This window comes from Globicephala melas, chromosome 7 (genome assembly GCF_963455315.2).
Source record: "Globicephala melas chromosome 7, mGloMel1.2, whole genome shotgun sequence".
Taxonomy (NCBI): domain Eukaryota; kingdom Metazoa; phylum Chordata; class Mammalia; order Artiodactyla; family Delphinidae; genus Globicephala; species Globicephala melas.
Window position 1 is genome coordinate 77,414,658 of NC_083320.1, and position 19,900 is coordinate 77,434,557.

The 19,900-nt window shown below is 45.4% G+C and overlaps 1 protein-coding gene across 1 annotated transcript in view; it reads right to left on the bottom strand.

Moving 5' to 3' along the window:
- Nucleotides 1-19,900, bottom strand: part of ARL6IP6 (ARF like GTPase 6 interacting protein 6) — a 44,421-nt gene that overhangs the window by 22,422 nt on the left and 2,099 nt on the right. Inside the window, exon 2 of the mRNA XM_030852779.2 lies at nucleotides 19,375-19,428. Coding sequence (XP_030708639.1) covers nucleotides 19,375-19,428 — 54 coding nt within the window. The remainder of the gene's footprint in view (nucleotides 1-19,374; nucleotides 19,429-19,900) is intronic.

The window sequence follows — 19,900 nt, forward strand, 5'->3', positions numbered from 1 at the left end:
CATTGGACCGTCTATAAACCATTTGAAGCTCAGTAACAGACTGAGCTGCTAAAAGATAAACTCAGAGGAATGAAGTATTAAAAAACCAAGCCAAACAAAAAACTATAGCAAAGTATTTTTGAAAGATGAACCTAATTTTTTTTTCCTGGAAGACCCCTTCCCTTACCCCCTTTTAAAAAGATAATGGACTTTGTATTCACTGCCCCAGAAGAAGGATGTGGCAAAGAAAGGAGAAACAGCTCAGTACCTCTTTGGTTTTCATGTTGCAAAATAATTAAGGGAACTAGTAGGATAGATAAAAGCAGGAGGAGGGTAGATAAAGACAAAACGTCCTGAATAGATAGCAAGGATAATCAATTGACTGGGGTGTAGAAAAAACATTTGTGTAGAACAGAGAGAGAAAGTGAGGGTTTTATCTACAGGTGAGAAAGATTCCCCCATTTTGAAGAGTGTTATGTGTGTGTATATGGGGAGTCGGTAGTGCTGCTGGGGCTTCCTGGTGGAGCCATCAAGCCACACAACACCAGAGAGGAATTGGAGTGGTGTACAGTATCCTGGCAGATGGACCCAGAGCCAAGCTTGCAGATGCCTCTAAGATGGGGCATAGAAACAGCAGATGGTCATGTGCCTGGAAGGTGCTACACCTGAAAGGCCATCCTGACCATAATGCAAAATGTTTCAGCAGTAACTCATTTGAGCAAACGTCTTGAGGACTAGATTGCCCTCCTATCCCAATATCCTTGCACAGATTCTAGAACCTTGCCCAACCTGTGACTGAGTCGAGAGAACCTTAGTAAAGACTGAGGTGCAACCTTCCTGCCAACCCAGAGACTATATGTTTGGGGACTGCTGTGGAATGATGGAAACTTCTCAGTATCTAAAAACGTGAGAAAGACACAAAATAACCCAAAATAACAAAATGTGAGGCTCCCTAAAGCCCATCAAATTTTTTCACATAGGTGCTTTAACAGAACACCTGCCAAATTTAGTACAAAAATATTCTTGAGTTTTCAGAAATGACTACTATTCCATGATCTAAGTGCTTGCCTTACTTTGGACATTTTAGTTGTTTTATATTCATTTTGAATTAATCAACAGTCATATCCCTAATAAAACTCAGGTCACAAGGACAGGGCTAAAAAAGTACATTGCAATATTGTGGTCTAGAAGTGCTTATGCTTCTGAAATTACTCAATTCATGTATGAACAAGCAAAAAAGCCACAGAAGTTGGCAATTTGCAACTAAATTTTTAACGAGGCCCTACCTTCAGAATCCTGAAGCTACAATAACTTATGTTTTGTAAACCCATTTTACCAAGTATTAACATAATTTTTAAAAGGTACCTAAAAATGAAGCTAGTCTCCCTTCCCCAATTTACCAACTCCATTCCTGAAAGCAATCATTTAAGAGTTTATTGTTCACCTTTTGTAAATTTATAGGTAATGTAGATAGTCATGTACAAGAATGGGGCCAGTTATATACAAGAATGTATACTATGTATATATTTTCTCAGTTTATTTTCCGCAAATGAGATTCTCAGCAGAAAAACTGTCCTGAACTTTTTCACACAACAATTTTGGAGACCTTTCATATCACTACACATAGCCACAATTCCACTGCATATTTTTAAATTAATTAATTAATTAATTTTGGCTGTGTTGGGTCTTTGTTGCTGCGTGCATCTTTTCTCTAGTTGAGGCGAGCAGGGGCTGCTCTTCATTGCAGTGCACAGGCTTCTCATTGCGGTGGCTTCTCTTTGTTGTGGAGCACGGGATCTAGGCACACGGGCTTCAGTAGTTGTGGCACAGGGGCTCAGCAGTTGTGGCTCGTGGGCTCTAGAGTGCAGGCTCAGTAGTTGTGGCACATGGGCTTCATTGCTCCACGGCATGTGGGATCTTCCCAGACCAGGGCTTGAATGTGTGTCCCCTGCACTGGCAGGTGGATTCTTAACCACTGTGCCACCAGGGAAGTCCCCATTGAATATTTTTATTATTCCACTTTTTCACTATTAAAAACAATACTGCAAGTAACATTATTATACTTAACTATAGTTACACAAGGATATCTGTAACAAATATCTGAAGAAAGAACTGCTGTGTCAAAGGATATAGGTCTTTTAAATAAACACACATCCTTCTTTCTTCTCTACAGTTCAATTTTCATCAGTTGATGATATGATGGGAATTTATCTCTTCCATCCTCTTGGACTCAATATTTTCACTTAAAGCAAACATAAGGGTAGGTGGGAGGGACTTCTCTGGTGGTGCAGTGGTTAAGAATCCACCTGCCAATGCAGGGACACAGGTTCGAGCCCTGGTGCAGGAAGATCCCACATGCTGCAGAGCAACTAAGCCCGTGTGCCACAACTATTGAGCCTGTGCTCTACAGCTCACGAGCCACAACTACTGAAGCCCACGCACCTATAGCCCATGTTCCACAACAAGAGAAGCCGCCGCAATGAGAAGCCCACGTACCACAACGAAGAGTAGTCCCCGCTTGCTGCAACTAGAGAAAGCCCATGTGCAGCAAGGAAGACCCAATGCAGCCAAAAATAAATAAATTTATTTTTTAAAAAAAGGGTACGCGGGAAACTCCTATTCTAATCCCTTTACTGGAGTTGTATATTCACTTATCTAATTGGGGAGATCATTTTTCAAAATAATGATTTTTGTTTCAAAGTGTAGTTACTTTTCTAAAAATATGGTAGCAGCTTTGTGTATTTCTATAAAAGCTTCTAGCAAAGAAAGATTATGATATGTTCTAAATATTTTAATGTTATTTAGCAGTTTCAGGCTTACAGTGATGAGATGACTTTTAGAAGTTTTATGAAGTCAGAGATGTGGAAGGTGGTCAGCACATGTTAAACGTAAGCAGAAAAAAACAGAAAAACAAAACCCTCCCATATTCCCATACTGGGAAAGGTTTCTTATTAAAACAATGTTAAACAATCAATTACACATTCTTCATAAGATGTATTCCTGCCATAAATAAACAATGGGACGAAATGTGACAGCACATTGCTAATTTCAAGGACTGTTTTACAGTTTGACATTTGAAATGTTTAAACAAAGTAGTATACTATGAAATACAATAATAATAAATAAAAAATAATAAATAAATGTAAATAAAAAAATAAAATAAAATAATAATAAATAAAAAATGAGGTAGATCTATATATACTGATACAGAATGAACTTCAAGATACTTTAATAAAGGTACAGCATATGCATGATTCCAACTGTTTTTTCTACAACACTGACAAAACCACATATTTTAAATTATCATATATATTCATATTTCTATATACCATATATAGAAAAAGACCTGAAAATATACACAAGTATATTGTATATTGTGTACAAGTAGATTAGTGGTAACCTTTGTTTAATTGTCGGAATTTTTTTTGTAGTGAGACTATATTATAACTTACATAACTAACTTATAAAATTAAAAATGAAAATTAAATAGGTCATTTTATGAGTTGTAAAAGCTATAACCAGCTGGCTACTAATAAAAGTTTCGACGTACTCATGCATAAAACTAATCAACAACTTTTAAAAATTTTATCTAAGCAAATTTTTGCAACTTTATCTTAAAGCTAGACAGCCTTGGATCTTCAAACTTATTATTTCCAAGTACAGGAGCAGAGGAAAGGGATCTTCCTCCCCTACCAGTGCCACCTGAACACACAGTTGGCGTACAGCAGCTACATTGATAAAGGTCCCTACCCAACTGCCTGTCCACCTGCCACTCAGCTTGTAGCAATTCCACTCCCCTTCCTACTAAAAAGGGTAAAGAGTAGAAGGGGACATTCTGACTGGACCTGGTGAAACTTGAAAACTAAGTAACATCTGTAGTTTCCAACCATGTTAAATCATCATATCCACATGGGAAACTTTAAACTTTTTTATTACGGACAATTTCAAACATACACAAAAGTAGAAGGAAGAATACAATGAAACCCCATATACCCATCACTCACCTTGCAACAATTAACTCATGGCAAATCTTGTTAAACCTGTATTTTCCCCTGAAGCCTGTAATTTTCAGTATACTAGGAAAAATAGTTATCACTATCATCTTGTTCCAACATACCTTTTCCCTTATTTTTTTAAAATAAATAAATTTATTTTAAAAAAGACAATTGTATCCTAAGTAGTCATTTGTTAAATGTCAAATCAGTCATGCAGAATAGACATCAAGTACTATTCAAAAAAGGGCAAGAAAACTGGGGTTACAACTCATCAGGAAATTCTTCACGACTAAGCATGGTTTAAGAAAAAGTATAGACTCTGCATCAGACTCTGGGGCCAGAATTCCAACTTTGACATTTACTCCCTCCATGAATTTGGGTAAGTACTTTAACTTCTCCAAGCCTCCTGTAGAATGGGAATAATGATACCTACTTTGAAAGGTAAGTAGAAAGGATTAAATGAGGTTATGTATGTAAAGTATCTGGGAGAATACCTGGTTCATGGCAGATGTTCAACAAAGAGTAGCTGTCATTGGTATAAAGGAAGAATAACTTCAGCTGGCCTTTGAAGGATGGCAGGGGTGGGGGAGGGAAGGTAGGCACAGCGTGACCAAGGCCTGGAGGTGGAAATATCTATGTTGGGTTTTGCAGTAAATAGTCTGGCAAAGAGGGTGAGAGTGGGAGGCACGATCAGCAAAGTGGGCACATTTAAGAGGGTGCAGCCTTGAATGCATGGCTAAGGAGGCTAGCATTTCTTTTTTTTTTTTTAAATCAATCAATCAATTAATTAATTAATTAGGCTGTGTTGGGTCTTCGTTGCTGCACGCGGCCTTTCTCTAGGGCTACTCTTCATTGCAGTGCACGGGCTTCTCTTGTTGCAGAGCACGGGCTCTAGGCGTGCGGGCTTCAGCAGTTGCAGCGCATGGGCTCAGTAGTTGTAGCTTGCGGGCTCCAGAGCACAGGCTCAGTAGTTGTGGCGCACAGGCTTAGTTGCTCCACAGCATGTGGGATCTTCCTGGACCAGGGCTCGAACCCCTGTCCCCAACTGCATTGACAGGCAGATTCTTAACCACTGTGCCACCAGGGAAGTCCTCTAGCATTTATTCTTGTTGGCTAAGAAGACAGTGAACGTGGAGCAGTCCTAGACATAACCTAGGTTAGAACCGAGTGCAGACAAGCCCAGCAAGAGCTACAGTCCTCACTGCTCTAAAGAGCTGTGTTCTCCACCAGGTGCTTCTCACACTGCTCTATGCCTCAGCTGAGGTGAACTGATGTGGCCTTGGACTGGAGAGCAGCCTGTCCAGTAAGCTGTGACTTATGATTAAAAAATGTGTCAGCAAAACTGAGCTGTGCTAATCCAGATTCTTCTTTTTGGAACAAGAACAAGACAGCAGCTGCTAGAGCTGAGCAGAAAGGTCTTGAGGCAGACCTGGGGCTGCGGTGTCTGCTTGGGACCACAGGTACCCTGAGGCTAGGAGGATGCCGGGTGATAGAGAGTGAGGAACCTGACATGGATGGATGGTTGGTCAAAACACACAAAGGACCTGCCAAAGGTAGATCCTAGAAAGAGCAGTCCTCGCACCCCTGGCCTCTGCAGCATCCTCCAGCGTCGTGCCCAGCCCGGGACTTTCTCCTGGCCACTGGCCGCCCGCGGCAAGCCTCGTTGGGGCATGCTGCATAGAGATGTGTCCTCCGACGTGCAGTGCAAGGCGCTGGATAAGATGTTCCAGAAGCAGAAGTACATCAACAAGCCCAACCGCAAGAAGCTGGCGGCCAAGCTGGGCTTGAAAGACTCACGGGTGAGGGCAGTCTCCCCAAAGGCCCTCCCCGCACACATTGTACAAATGGGAAGGTTCTCTGAAACTGCTTAGGTCCCACTGTACAGAGGGGGTAAGGTCTAGAGAGGGAGTAAGTGCACGAGCCAGCTTCGTGGAGGCTTCTCGCGATCTATTTTGCCTTATTTTTAATCATTTAATGAACAATTTACAAAAGAATAAAAAGCCTGAAAAAACTGTTAGAAATTTTAATAAGATATAGTAAACGCAAATTTTTATTCTGAGTTTCCCTGATTTAAAAACAAACAAACACACTATAAATGGGCATTTCCTCTAAGTGCAAATAACTGCTTACTATCTTCATGCATGTATCTGGAACATAACCATCCTGTAAATACTGATTTTAGACTTCAGATACATCTCTAATTGGTTATAGCTTATTATTAGTTTTGCTTTTTCTTTATGCACTTGCATCATCAAAACACAATGCTTGAAGGAATTTTTAAAATCTTTCATGGCTTATAAGACATGGAAGACAACCATCTTTGCTCCATAATTTGTATAACATTTTCACTTTTAGATTTATAAACAATTTGAATACTCAATCCAATGATTTTTTTTTCCATTCCTTTCCAGTCACCTTCCATTAGCATTTCTCTACTTACAAACAGTATCAAATAAATTAGCATGCACAGATTCATAAAAGATAAAGACTGTTATACATTCTTTTAGCAAAAGGGGATGGTTCTTGTTTTTGCCTGAAGTCCTTTCTGTTGAATGACTAACTGGATAAGAATACTATAGTTTTCTGAAAAGAATCAGATAGTAAAATATCTTCAGCTTCACTTGCCATCAGGTTTCTTTCACAACTACTCAACTCTGCCGTTGTAGCATGAAAGCAGCCATAGTCAATATATAAAACAAGAGGCAAGGCTATGCTACGATAAAACTTAATGTACAAAAACAGGTAGCAGATCAGATTTGGCCCAGGGGCCACAGTTTGCTGACCTCTGCTCTGGAGGATTCCATCATGTTATTCTTTTTAGCATAGTTGAGAATAATTGATGAGTAATATTAGATGATTCCTAAAATAATGAAATAGCAAATGTATCTTAGGTTTATAAAAGGGGCCAATACACAAATATGGTAATTTCAAGATCAAATATGCTTTATTCTATAGAAAAAAATATAACTCAATTTTCTCTTTATTTTCTGGAAGGTCCCCTAAGAAAAAGTAAATGACATGAAATAACAATTCTTACAAATAGAACTGCTCAAGAAAATTTAAAAATGAAGACTGGGTCCAATGGACCCTGATGGCATACTGAGCATGCAGCCAATTAAGTGACTTTAACTTTGATTCAGGAGATAAGGATAGGGTCTGAAATTTTATAAATGCAAAAAAAGAAAATCTTCAGGTTTTTGTTTGTTTGTTGTTGTTGATACGCCTGGGGGATGGGAACTACTAGACCAGTGGTTCTTGTAAACTAGCAGCATCAGCATAACCTAGAAACTTATTAGGAATGCAAATTTCTGGGCTCTACCCCATACCTGAATCAGAAACTCTGGACCCAGTGCAGCCCAGTAAAATGAGTTTTAACAAGTTTTCCAGGTGATTCTGATGCTAGCTAAAGTCTGGCTTTGTTAGCCTCAGAAACATCCCTCCTGATCACCAAAGTTGGGCCAGGCAGTATCACACTAACAATAACAAACCAATTTCTTGAGATTTAGAGGTCCTAATGTCTGGTTCGCATTACTGCTTTTACGTGTTAAGAGGAGATCTGCAATGATTTCATGACTAATAATTTAGCTGCACACTGATAATTCTTGCTAATAACCTGTACTGCTTCTGCCTTGCTACCATGCCTAAACTATCTCATGGTTTAGAAGGGAATATTTTATACTGATGGATGCAGGATAGTTGGGAATACCAGGTGAAACAACACGTTTCTGGCATACTGTAAAAGTTCAACAGTGTTGTTAATTGTTGAACGTGTTATTCACACTTGCATAAACTTGTGCTTTCTTTTTAAACAAAGTTTTTCTCTTTGGGAGTTACAGTCATTCATTATAAAGACTAAAAAGAGATTTTAAAAAAACTATTATTCCAAAACCCATTTTGGTTGTATCCTTCTAGTCTTTTGGGGCTTTTGTTTTTCTCTTCTTTTTTGCCTTGGTTCTTTTACTGATATGAGTAAGCAATTACACAATTTTACAAAGACTGTGCTGCAGAATTGGATAACATATTTGTAAATTTTTAAATTAAATATTAGAGTTACTCCACCCAGCTGCAGATAGCACTGTATCATTTCCTTAATAGACTGTGGGCTCAAATTACAAGGTTCGTACATTCCCTAAAAAGCTCAAGTTCATGGTTTCAATCATCTTTCACTGCAAGGAAGAAACTGAGTGAGTTGCTCCCAACTTGTGCCTTTCTAAGGGAATGGGTCATTTTGCAACACACCCTTTCTCTTGGAAATTTTTACCATATTTCTAATGTTCTGTATCATGAAATTATGATGGTAAAGTCTCACTTATCACTCTGCAGAAGAAAAGTAATAAATCATCAACTCTTTAAATGAGCTGGCTTCATCTCTGATTGAACTCAGTATATGTCAGTCATCTCTGTAAATGTGTAGAAGCCTGGAAACATCTCAGGCATAAAACAGGCAGTAAATGGGCAGCTAAAAAATAAGAATAGCCCTTGACACTGCAAGATGCTAGGAATCTGCTCCTAGCCACAAAAGGGACTTAAAGGTAACTATTAAGCAGTAGGTGTCAAGAAATGACAGGCACCAAAGATCAAGTTTAAAAGCTTTTTAGACATTGAAGAAACTCCATCAAATCTGATTACAATTTCTGTATGACGCTATTTACAATGTTTATAAAAGTACTAGACCTACATTTAACTTGGTAACAATATTCTTAGATTAAGTACTTTCTGCTAAAGGCAATTCCTTCTATTTTTCTTATGTACTTATTTCAAGTTTGCCTCAAATAAAAGGTCATTTTATCATACTTTATATTGACTAGGAAAAAATGCAAAAATTGGAAATAGGGCTGTGTGAAATGTGGTAAAATTTGGGAAAATGTGACAGATACAAAAGCCAATGTGCAAAAAAGAAACAACTCAATGTCTTATATGATTAGTTCAATCCACTTGGCCGGAAAATAACTTCAAGGAGGAATGAGTGGAATGTGATTTTAACTAAATAATCAGAAGTTTTATTTTATTAATCTCCTTGAAAAACAGGCTTACAGTAGTGGATGGTTTGCAGGATAATCATAAAAGGAAAGCCCTAAGAACTCTGCAGTGTGACTCTAATGCTACCCAGGGAAGATTTGGGGAGATGAGTTCTAAAATCAGCTGATAGTATTAATCACACCTCCCTGGCTGGGCTACCTCACTAGTGAAGATGAACACTGTGACAGCCTAATCCTGTTAGCCATTAGGATCAATTAACTCTCCAAAGGCACTTATACAATGCTCATCACGAACCCTTTTTGAAAAACTATAAACAGGTCTTCCCATGAATATTTCTTTCAGAGAAACAAGGATGACAAGAGAATAGCAGTGTCTCAGGTCCTTAAGTTTCTTAACAGGCATTTAGGCTTATATATTGTTTCCTGTTAGCCTGTTAGTCCTTAGTCAGCTCTCAAGAACTTTTAACTACTTTTGAATACATTTTTAAAAACTGTGATTCTGGCCCTGCAAAAGTATTTCTCAAACTGTGGTTTATCAGAACTTGTAAAAAAATGAGGATTCTTAGGTCCTACCCTGGGACTGAAACAAAGTCTAGAGATGATTTTTAAAAGAAAGCCTGGTGATTCTTACACATACCAAAATGAGAATCACCGCTATAATCTGCTCTTACTGAGCTATGCCAACATTGGACTAGGATTAAACTGCAATAAAAAATATTTGTAGTGTGCAAAATCTTTATCAGTCTGTCTAGAAAGAAAACTGTTTCATGGAGAGTAGTTACTGGGCTCACATTTGTTTCTAAAAACCAACCCACTTTCAAACAAGAATTGAGGCAGTGTATGCATTAAAATTTAAACATTAGTCACTGAAATATAAAGATAACAACATGTATAGACAGTACTATGATTAAAGAAAGGTAATACACAATCAACATTACATTTAGCTGTGAGGTTCCTAGTAGACAAGACAAAATAAATACAATGAAATACAACAGTAAAAAAAAAAATCAGTATCATCTGATAAAAGGCTGCATTCTGATTTTTCTGAATGGATGACTTCAACAAGAATGTTTATTACAGATTCTGGATTCATGTGAAAACTTTTACATCAATTGTAAAAACGTAAGGATACAATTTTATAGGCATTTCCTCAGCTGTAATTTGGTAATCTTGCCAACTATTAAATAGCAAGTTAGAATTCATGTCTAGTTCTTACGATTCAGTTTCTACTGCAGCAAGAGTTGACAGATCAATAAATGCTGTGAAAAGCCTTAAAATCTTGGTGGTTTTTTAGAGATGAAACAGTTTAACAACACACACTGACAAAATGGGTAACTAAAAAGTACGTGTTTTTGGAAGGCCAGCAGGTCCGGGGAAGGGCCCAGGGAGCCAGACGGAACCCCCACCAAGGTGGTTGATGCAGCCGACCCACAAGTGGCATCAGCCCGGGACTTTCCACCTGCCCAGGAAACAGACCCGGGACTTTCCACTTGGCCCCGGCTTTCGCGCTCCCCGAGGGGCGAAACCAACGGCTCTATGGCTTTCCCGCTCCCCGAGGGGCGGAACCAACGCAACCGGCACCGACATTGCCACAACACCCGAGAGATTACCAAAAAAGGGGCTGCTTCACACAGCAAGCACCTCCCCTGCGTCCACCCCTATAAATTTGGTTCGTGCCTGCACCCGGGCGCGACTTCCCTGGCCCCTTTCTCTCGGACCAATGAACCTCGCCTGGGAGCGTTCCCAAATAAAGCTTGCTTAAGTTCTCCTCCGTTTCTTGGTGCCGTTCCTTACATTTGGTGCCGAAACCCGGGAGGGGTACCCAGCCCCACAAATTACCGCGGGGCCACCCCTCACACCCCCTAGGGGACGACCGGGGACCTCTGCTCACCCACCCGATCCGGCAGAAGCGGGGTAAGTCCCTCCTTCGTTCCCCTCGACCCCCGGGGTCCCTACCTACCGGACTCCCTGTCCTTAGCCGCGGCCGCGTCAGGGAGTCCTCCATCCTCCCTGAGCCTCGAGCGGTTGTGGAGACGTCCCAACCGCCTGACTGCTCTCCGATCTGCCGTGACCAGAGATTGAGACCAGAGACGTCTCTCTCTTTCTCTGTTCACCCGGGGACAGACCGGAGGTCATGGGGACCTCAGAATCTAAACCAGATCCTAAGACACCCCTGGGGGTGTCTCCTGGCCAACTTTACAAAACTCGGCTTTTCTCAAGACCTCCGCCGCAGGCGGCTCATATTCTATTCCACCGAAGCCTGGCCACAGTACCCTCTAGACAATCAGTCTAAATGACCTCCTGAAGGGACTTTCGATTTCAACATCCTCCGCGATTTAGACAACTACTGCCGCAGGACGGGCAAATGGTCCGAGGTCCCCTATGTCCAGGCCTTCTGGTATTTACGCTCCCGCCCTTCCCTCTGCGTCGATTGTTCCACTTCCCAGATCCTTCTTGCCAAACAGACATCTCCTACATCCAAGTCCCTAAATTCCTTTGACGATGACCCCTCTCCACTAGCCGACCCACCCGAATCTCTCACCTCTCCCCACTCCAGAGCTCCTCTCCAACCCCCACCCTACCCTGGACCGGCTCCTCTCCCTCCCGCTCACTCCAGCGCCCCCCACCGCTCCCCCGCACCAGGCAATCTCCCCCTTAGCCCCGCCTTCCCCCGCTTCCTCTCCCTCCGTTGCTCTCCCACCACCACTCTCCTCGCCAGTGAGCTCACACACCCGCTCTCACCACCACGACTCCCAGGACCCAAACCTTCTCTGTCCCATAAGAGAGGTGGCCGGAGCGGAAGGATTAGTTAGAGTTCATGTTCCCTTTTCCCTCCAAGATCTCTCTCAAATATAAAAGCGATTAGGCTCCTTTTTCTGCCGACTCTTCCCGCTACATCAAAGAATTTCGCTACCTCTCTCAAGCTTACGATCTAACCTGGCACGACATCTTTGTGATCCTATCTTCTACTCTGACCCCCGACGAGAGGGAAAGAATTCAAACTGCTGCCCGAAACCACGCAGATCAGGTCCACCTCACTGATAACTCTATGCCCGTCGGAGCCACTGCCGTTCCTGGCACCGATCAGCGCTGGAGTTATCAGTACGGCCAAGACGGTCGCCGCAAACGCGATCTAACGATCCAACGCCTCTTGACTGGTATGCAGGCTGCCTCCCACAAGATTGTCAACTTAGAAAAACTAAAAGAGATAACCCAAGAGCCCAATAAAAATCCGGCCATCTTCCTCAACCGCCTTACAGAGGCCCTAACTCTCTACACCCGCTTGGACCCTGACACCCCCGGAGGCGCAACGGTCTTGGCCACCCACTTTATCACCCAATCAGCCCCTGATAGCAGAAAAAAACTTAAGCGGGCAGAAGACGGCCCCCAGACTCCCATCCGAGACCTGGTAAAAATGGCCTTTAAAGTCTATAACGCCCGTGAGGATTTGGCAGAATCCAGCCGACAGGCTCGGATGCACCAAAAGGTGGCCCTCCAGACCCAAGCCCTCGTAGCCGCCCTGTGGCCGGCCATCTCCCATAGACAACATCCACGGGACCCGCCAAAGGCAACCCCACCAGGGGCCTGCTTTAAGTGTGGAAAAGAGGGACACTGGGCTCGCCAATGTCCCAATCCCCGGCCTCCTTCCAAGCCCTGCCCTGGCTGCGGGCTAACAGGCCATTGGAAGAGTGACTGCCCTATGGCCGGCCCTCCCTCAGCGCCTCCATGCGGAGGGCAAACCGACCCAACGGCCCTACCTCTCGAACTCCTGGGATTGGCTGACGATTGACAACACCCGGACTCGAAGACCCCCAACACCCTCGCCGAGCCCAGAGTAACGCTACAGGTAGCGGGTAAGTTCACCTCATTCCTGGTGGACACGGGGGCTACCTATTCGGTCTTGCCTACATATTCCGGGCCAGTTTTTCCTTCCCAGGTCTCGGTAATGGGCATCGACGGTAAGCCATCCTTCCCCTTCCAGACCGGCCCCCTTTCATGTTACATCGAGAGGTTCCCTTTTACTCATTCTTTCTTAGTCATACCGTCCTGCCCGGTTCCTCTGCTAGGTCATGATGTTCTCTTCCAATTAGGGGCCTCTCTCCAAGTTGCCAAACTTGACCCTAAGGCCCCCTCCTCTCAACTCCTGCTCCCCCTCCTCGGTCTGGCAGCGGAACCCTCTCCCTCCTCTCTCTCTTCTCCCATCCTCCCCAATCTGATAGACCCCCAGGTCTGGGATACTTCAAAACGCATACTAGCAACCCACCACCCCCTTGTCCTAATCCGTCTTAAAGACACCTCCAAGTTTCCACCCAGGCCCCAATTCCCCATTTCTGAGACTCATCTAAGGGACTTGTGACCTATTATCACCAGACTCTTAGATCAGGGGCTCCTCGTCCCCACGGACTCTCCCTGCAACACCCCTATCCTGCCTGTCCGCAAGGCCTCAGGAGATTACCGCCTGGTCCAGGACCTCCGACTGATCAATGAGGCGATAATTCCCCTCCACCCAGTCGTGCCAAACCCATACACTTTGCTCTCCCATATTTCCCCATCCACCACCCATTTTACGGTCCTAGATCTCAAAGACGCCTTCTTTTCAATCCCCCTACACCCTGATTCCTATTTCCTTTTTGCTTTCACCTGGACAGATCCGGATACCCAGGCTTCCCGCCAGCTCACCTGGACAGTTCTTCCCCAGGGCTTCCGCGACAGCCCCCACCTCTTTGGCCAGGCTCTGGCACGGGACCTCGCTTCCTGCCCTCTCACCCCCAGTATAGTCCTCCAATACGTGGATGACCTCCTCCTCTGTAGCCCATCTCTCAGCCTCTCAGAACAGCATACTGCTGATCTCCTCAATTATCTCGGCTCTCGCGGCTATCGTGTCTCTCCAGCCAAGGCCCAACTGTCTACACCCTCAGTAACCTACCTGGGAATCCACCTTACCCCCACAAAAAAGAGCCTGACAGCCGACCGCACCCAGGCCATCCCCAACCTCCAACCTCCAGAGACAGCTGACCAGATTCTCTCCTTTCTGGGCCTAATAGGATTTTTCCGACACTGGATCCCTAACTTTGCTCTTCTTGCTAAACCCCTATATTTAGCTGCTAAAGAAACCCCCCAAGGACCCCTTACCTCTCCCTCCACTGTTCGACGGGCCTTTCTCACCCTCAGAGACACCCTGATATCCTCCCCTCCCCTGTCTCTGCCTAACCCAGACCGTCCTTTCCACCTCTTTGTAGATGAACGGGTCGGAATAGCTACTGGACTCCTTGCCCAACCCGTAGGGCCTTCCAATCGCCCCGTGGCCTACCTCTCCAAATAACTTGACCCAACCATTCGGGGATGGCAACCACGCCTCCGAGCTTTGGCAGCAGCAGCCGAGCTGACCAAACAAACACTCAAACTGACCCTGGCCCACCCGCTGACTGTATTTTCCTCTCACCGACTGGCCGACCTCCTCAGCCATAAGTCTCTCTCTCTCTTGGGCCCCTCTCGCATCCAGGAATTCCACCTGCTGTTCATCGAAAACCCTGCCATCTCCCTTGACCTCTCCCCCCGCCTAAACACGGCCTCCCTCTTGCCCATTTCCGACACGGGGACCTCCCCTTCCCACTCCTGCCCCCAAGTTGTAGAGGCCCTCAGCCTGCCGAGGGAAGGACTCTTTGATACTCCACTGTTAAACCCGGACCGCACCCTCTTCGTAGATGGCAGCTCAATACTCGGCCCTGACGGACGCCGCCGGGCAGCCTACGCGGTAGTAACCATCTCAACCATTATCGAGGCCAACCGCCTCCCAGAAGGGACAACCTCTCAAAGGGCTGAACTGATCGCACTCACGCGGGACCTTGACTTCTCTAAGGGCCAAAGGGTCAATATCTATACAGATTCTAAATATGCCTTCCTGATTGCACACAGCCATTCAGCTCTTTGGAGGGAGTGTGAAGTTTTGACCACTAAGGGCTCCCCGGTGGTCAACGCCTCCCTCATCGCAAAACTCCTGGATGCCCTCCAACTGCCTGAGGAGGTGGCAATCATCCACTGCAGGGGCCACCAGTCTCCCTCTAACCCAATAGCACAAGGTAACTCAAAGGCCGACTCCGTGGCCCACAAGCTCACCAAAGGGGCCCCTCCAGCTCTGATCTTGTTCCTCACCTCAATCCAACACGCATATGACCCCCACGAAGAGACAGCACTACTATCCAAAGGGGTCCACAAGGACAACAAAGGATGGATTTTTATGGACAACAAAGTTGCCCTCCCTTCAGCTCAAGCGGCCAGCCTCCTATAAGACATCCACAAGTCCCTACACATTGGCCCAAAGGCAATGTTCCGTTTCCTAGATCCCTTCTTTTATATGCCTGGACTCAGAGATGCCATCTCAAAAACTCACGCGGCTTGCCAGACTTGTGCGTCCATCTCTCCACAAGGAGGCCTACGGCCCCGAATTCCTACTCACCAGATGCGCGGACACCAACCTGGCAAGGACTGGCAGATTGACTTCACCCACATGCCCTGCTGTAAACGCTTCCAATATTTCACCTTTTCAGGTTGGATCGAGGCCTTCCCAACGGCCCGAGAAACAGCAGATACGGTCTCCACCATTCTTCTCCAACGTATCGTCCCCCAGTTTGGCCTGCCTATCTCCATCCAGTCGGACAACAGACCCGCCTTCGTCTCTCAGGTGGTTCAGCAGGTATCTGAGGCTCTTCAGATCACCTGGAGACTCCATATCCCTTACCACCCCCAGTCATCTGGTAAGGTTGAACGTGCCAACGGGATCTTGAAGGACCACCTCACCAAGCTGTCCCTTGAGGTCCATATCTCGTGGCCCGATTTGCTCCCTCTTGCCCTTACCCGAATCTGAGCCTCACCTCGGACCCCTACTGGTCTCAGTCCATTCGAACTGCTCTACGGCCGCCCTTTTCTCCTCCATAACCTACCAACCCAAAACCCACCCCTAGCTTCCTACTTCCCCTACCTGTCTCTGCTCCGCCACCTTCTCCGTGAACACACTGACCGCAACCTGCCGACGGTCACTGCCTCTGAAACTTCCCCTCTCCCTCTACAACCTGGCGATAGCATCCTCCTCAAAGAATTACACCCCCAATCTCTCAAGCCACGGTGGACAGGCCCCCATACGGTGATCCTCACCACTCCTACGGCAGCCAAACTCTTGGGACACCCCTCCTGGTACCATGTCTCCCGCCTTAAAATGGCCCCAACTCCAGAGACTTGGACGGCCCAACCGCTGGGTCCCACAAGACTACAGCTTGTCTGTCACCCTGTCTCTCCTCCTGCTGCTCCTCCTGCCACCCAGGACTCACCAGATGTCCCTATGGCGCTTCCATGTCCATGGGACATGGCAAGCTAAAGGTCGGACCCACACTCGAGTCTTGGGCACAGGGGACTGCCAACCAGATGGGTGCCAGGCCCTGGTGACAGTCCAGATCCCCATCTCTAACATAGAAGGTGTTCCCCTGGGTTGGTCCACCCCCGCTGTCTGCTTCACTTACGATCAGACCAGAGACTACTGTCAATGGTGGGATGAGACCTATGGGGGGTGCCCCTATCACTCATGTAACATCCATGTGGCAAAACTAGATACCAGGAGCTCGCTCCAACAATCCCACCTGCTCACCACAAATGGCAAGGGTCAATTATTCATTAACATCAAAGATCCCTGGGACACAAGATGGGTAAAAGGGGTACAAGGAAAAATCTACCGGTGGGCAACTGATGCCTACCCTGTGGGCTCTATCAGGGTCTTCCGCTCATACGTCAGTGATCCCTGAAATTATCCAGCACTTGAGCGAGCAGGCCACCATGGTCCAGGAGACAGAACAGGCCCTAGAACGCCAATTACCCCACCCTGACCATAAGACGGACCCTTTTTCTTGGTTGGCCCTCATCCGCCAAGGAGTGCAAATGCTTAATCACACCGGAATAGGCAACATCTCTGACTGCTTTCTATGTGCCTCACTTGGCCGACCACCATTAACTGCTGTCCCACTCGACCAGCCCTTCACCTCTACCCTCCTTAATTCCTCCCAGAACTTACCTTTTCCCCCTTTAAGAGTCCCCATATTCCTTGATTTAGAAAAAAAGAACCTCACAATTTGCTATGGCAGCCGACCAAACTTAACTAATGATGCACTCCCTTGCAACTCATCCCTCCCTGTAACTACGCCAATGGGGGCCCCACCAGGTCTGTTCTTTTGGTGTAATGGCTCCCTTACAAAAGAGATCAACTCTTCCTCCCCCTTTCCATGTATCCCCGTCACCCTTGTTCCACAGCTCACATTATATGGCGAAGCCGAATTTCTCTCACTTACCACACAACTCTTCGGCCGACAGAAAAGGGCCATCTTTCTCCCTATGGTAGCAGGCATTTCCCTCGCCTCCTCCCTCGTTGCTGCAGGCATGGGGGAGGAGCCCTGACACACAGTGTCTCAACATCCCGCAACCTAGAAGAGAAACTCCAGCTAGCCATTGAGGCCTCTGCCGCCTCCATCACCTCCCTCCAGCGCCAGATCACCTCAGTAGCCCGAGTTGCCTTCCAAAACCGACGCGCCCTGGACCTTCTGACAGCCGACAAAGGAGGTACCTGCCTCTTCCTACAAGAAGAATGCTGCTACTATATCAACGAGATAGGGGTCGTTGAGGACAATGTGGATGCTCTCCGACGCTTAAAAGAAGAACTCCAACGCAGGCAGCGACAATCCACCTCCCCCATCCCCGACTGGTGGCGGTCCTGGCTGACACCAATCCTAGGCCCCTTAATCCTTATCTGCATCCTATTCATGCTTGTCCCCTGTTTCCTCAAGTTTCTCCGCAATCACATACAAGAAGTATCTCGGGTGGCGGTGAATCAGATGCTACTCCACCCATATACCTTACTACCCACAGAACCCCCCGCTGCCGCCCTCCCCTAATCTCCGGACTGTTGGCCGCCCGACTCCCCTCCAGCGCCCCCATACAGCAGGAAGCAGCCAGAGAACAAACGTCGCCCCATTACACCAAAGAAGTCAGGATGTAAGGCCAGCAGGTCCGGGGAAGGGCCCAGGGAGCCAGACGGAACCCCCACCAAGGTGGTTGATGCAGCCGACCCACAAGTGGCATCAGCCCGGGACTTTCCACTTGCCCAGGAAACAGACCCGGGACTTTCCACTTGGCCCCGGCTTTCGCGCTCCCCGAGGGGCGAAACCAACGGCTCTATGGCTTTCCCACTCCCCGATTTCCCGCTCCCCGAGGGGCGGAACCAACGGCGGCTCTAAGGCTGATGCAACCGGCACCCGACATTGCCACAACACCCGAGAGATTACCAAAAAAGGGGCTGCTTCACACAGCAAGCACCTCCCCTGCGTCCACCCCTATAAATTTGGTTCGTGCCTGCACACAGGCGCGACTTCCCTGGCCCCTTTCTCTCGGACCAGTGAACCTCGCCTGGGAGCGTTCCCAAATAAAGCTTGCTTAAGCTCTCCTCCGTTTCTTGGTGCCGTTCCTTACAGTTTTCTCATGCAAGAAGTTGAGACAAGCATAGACAAGTTTTCATGGGACAAGCAAACTACGTTGTTTGTAATCTGAAGATAAAGGTTCCCCTTCTGCAAAATCAGGTGAACTATACCTTGTATCACCATGAGAACTTTAGCCTTGAGGAGGCAGTTTAAATAGGTTAGCTAAGATTGGAGGAGGGAGCAACATGTGGCCTAGGAGGGCAACCATTTCCCACCCGCCCCACCCTAATTCAGAGTGGTCAGCCAAAGAAATTACAGCAAACAGGAGCAAAACATGCCAGACAGGTCAAGTTCTGAAGTCTTCATAATCATTTTGGCGCAGAGAGAAATAAAGATAAATAACAACTGAATTTTTCACTACAAACCTATAAACTGCAGCATTCTACAGACATACTATAGAAACTCAGGTTGACTCTTTCCTAGTCATGATTAACCTGTGTAAGTATGCCCAATGCTTTTCATATTTTTTGAAAAACCAAGTTGCTTATAAGGGGATCTGAACTTAAACTTCTCATGAGGTCTGCTTAAGATGTTATCTTTGTTAAGTTTGTGAGGTAAGGTTTTTTTGTTTGTTTTTAATTCCTGGGAAGAAGTGTAGAGAGACTTTTCCAAAAGGTAACTAAGAAACGTTAAGTATTCTCTGAGTCTTTGTTACATACAGTTGTATTCAAAATGTATTCCTAGTATGTCTGGTATACATACATATACACACGGAGATACCCCCATACACATGTAAAAAGAAAATCTAATAAAAGTTACCACACACAAATGCAAGTGAAAAAGAGTAAAACCAAACTGCACAGGGAATATATTAAGTATTTAACCAAAATTCTGCATAGTTTAAGCATAATCTAGAAAAACAAAAGTGAGCTCAAAAATCAAATTAAGTGACAATAAAGTCCATACCTAACAGTCCAGTGTGTACATCATCTTCATTCTTCAAATTTTCAGCATGTAACTCTGTAAGTACAAAAAGGGCTTGGGTAAAAAAGACAGTTTTATAATTTGAAAAGTAGCTCAAAGGCCAGAAAGACATTGTGGAGTTGTAGAAAGCACTCTGGAGCCCAAAACAACTGGGTTCAAATTCTGATTCCATTTACTAGCTAAGTGACCTTCAGTAAGCAAATAAGATGTCTTTATGAGTCAACTGCCATGTATATAAAATGGGAATTTTTATTCCCTAGACATTTTATGTAATGCGAATTACTAGGTTTTGAGTTCAGCTCCTTTCTCTACCCTCCAAAATAAGCACAGCTCAATGTGTCCTGCAATGTACTTCAACTTCTCAGGTTTTGTGACTTTATGAACAAAGGCAATCTTTCAGAGCAAAAGAATTAAACTACCTACAAGACAAAACTCTGAGCTGCTTTGAAAAAATGGGGGAGGGAAGTGATAGAGGAAAGAAACATTGGCACCCATATTTAACATTGAC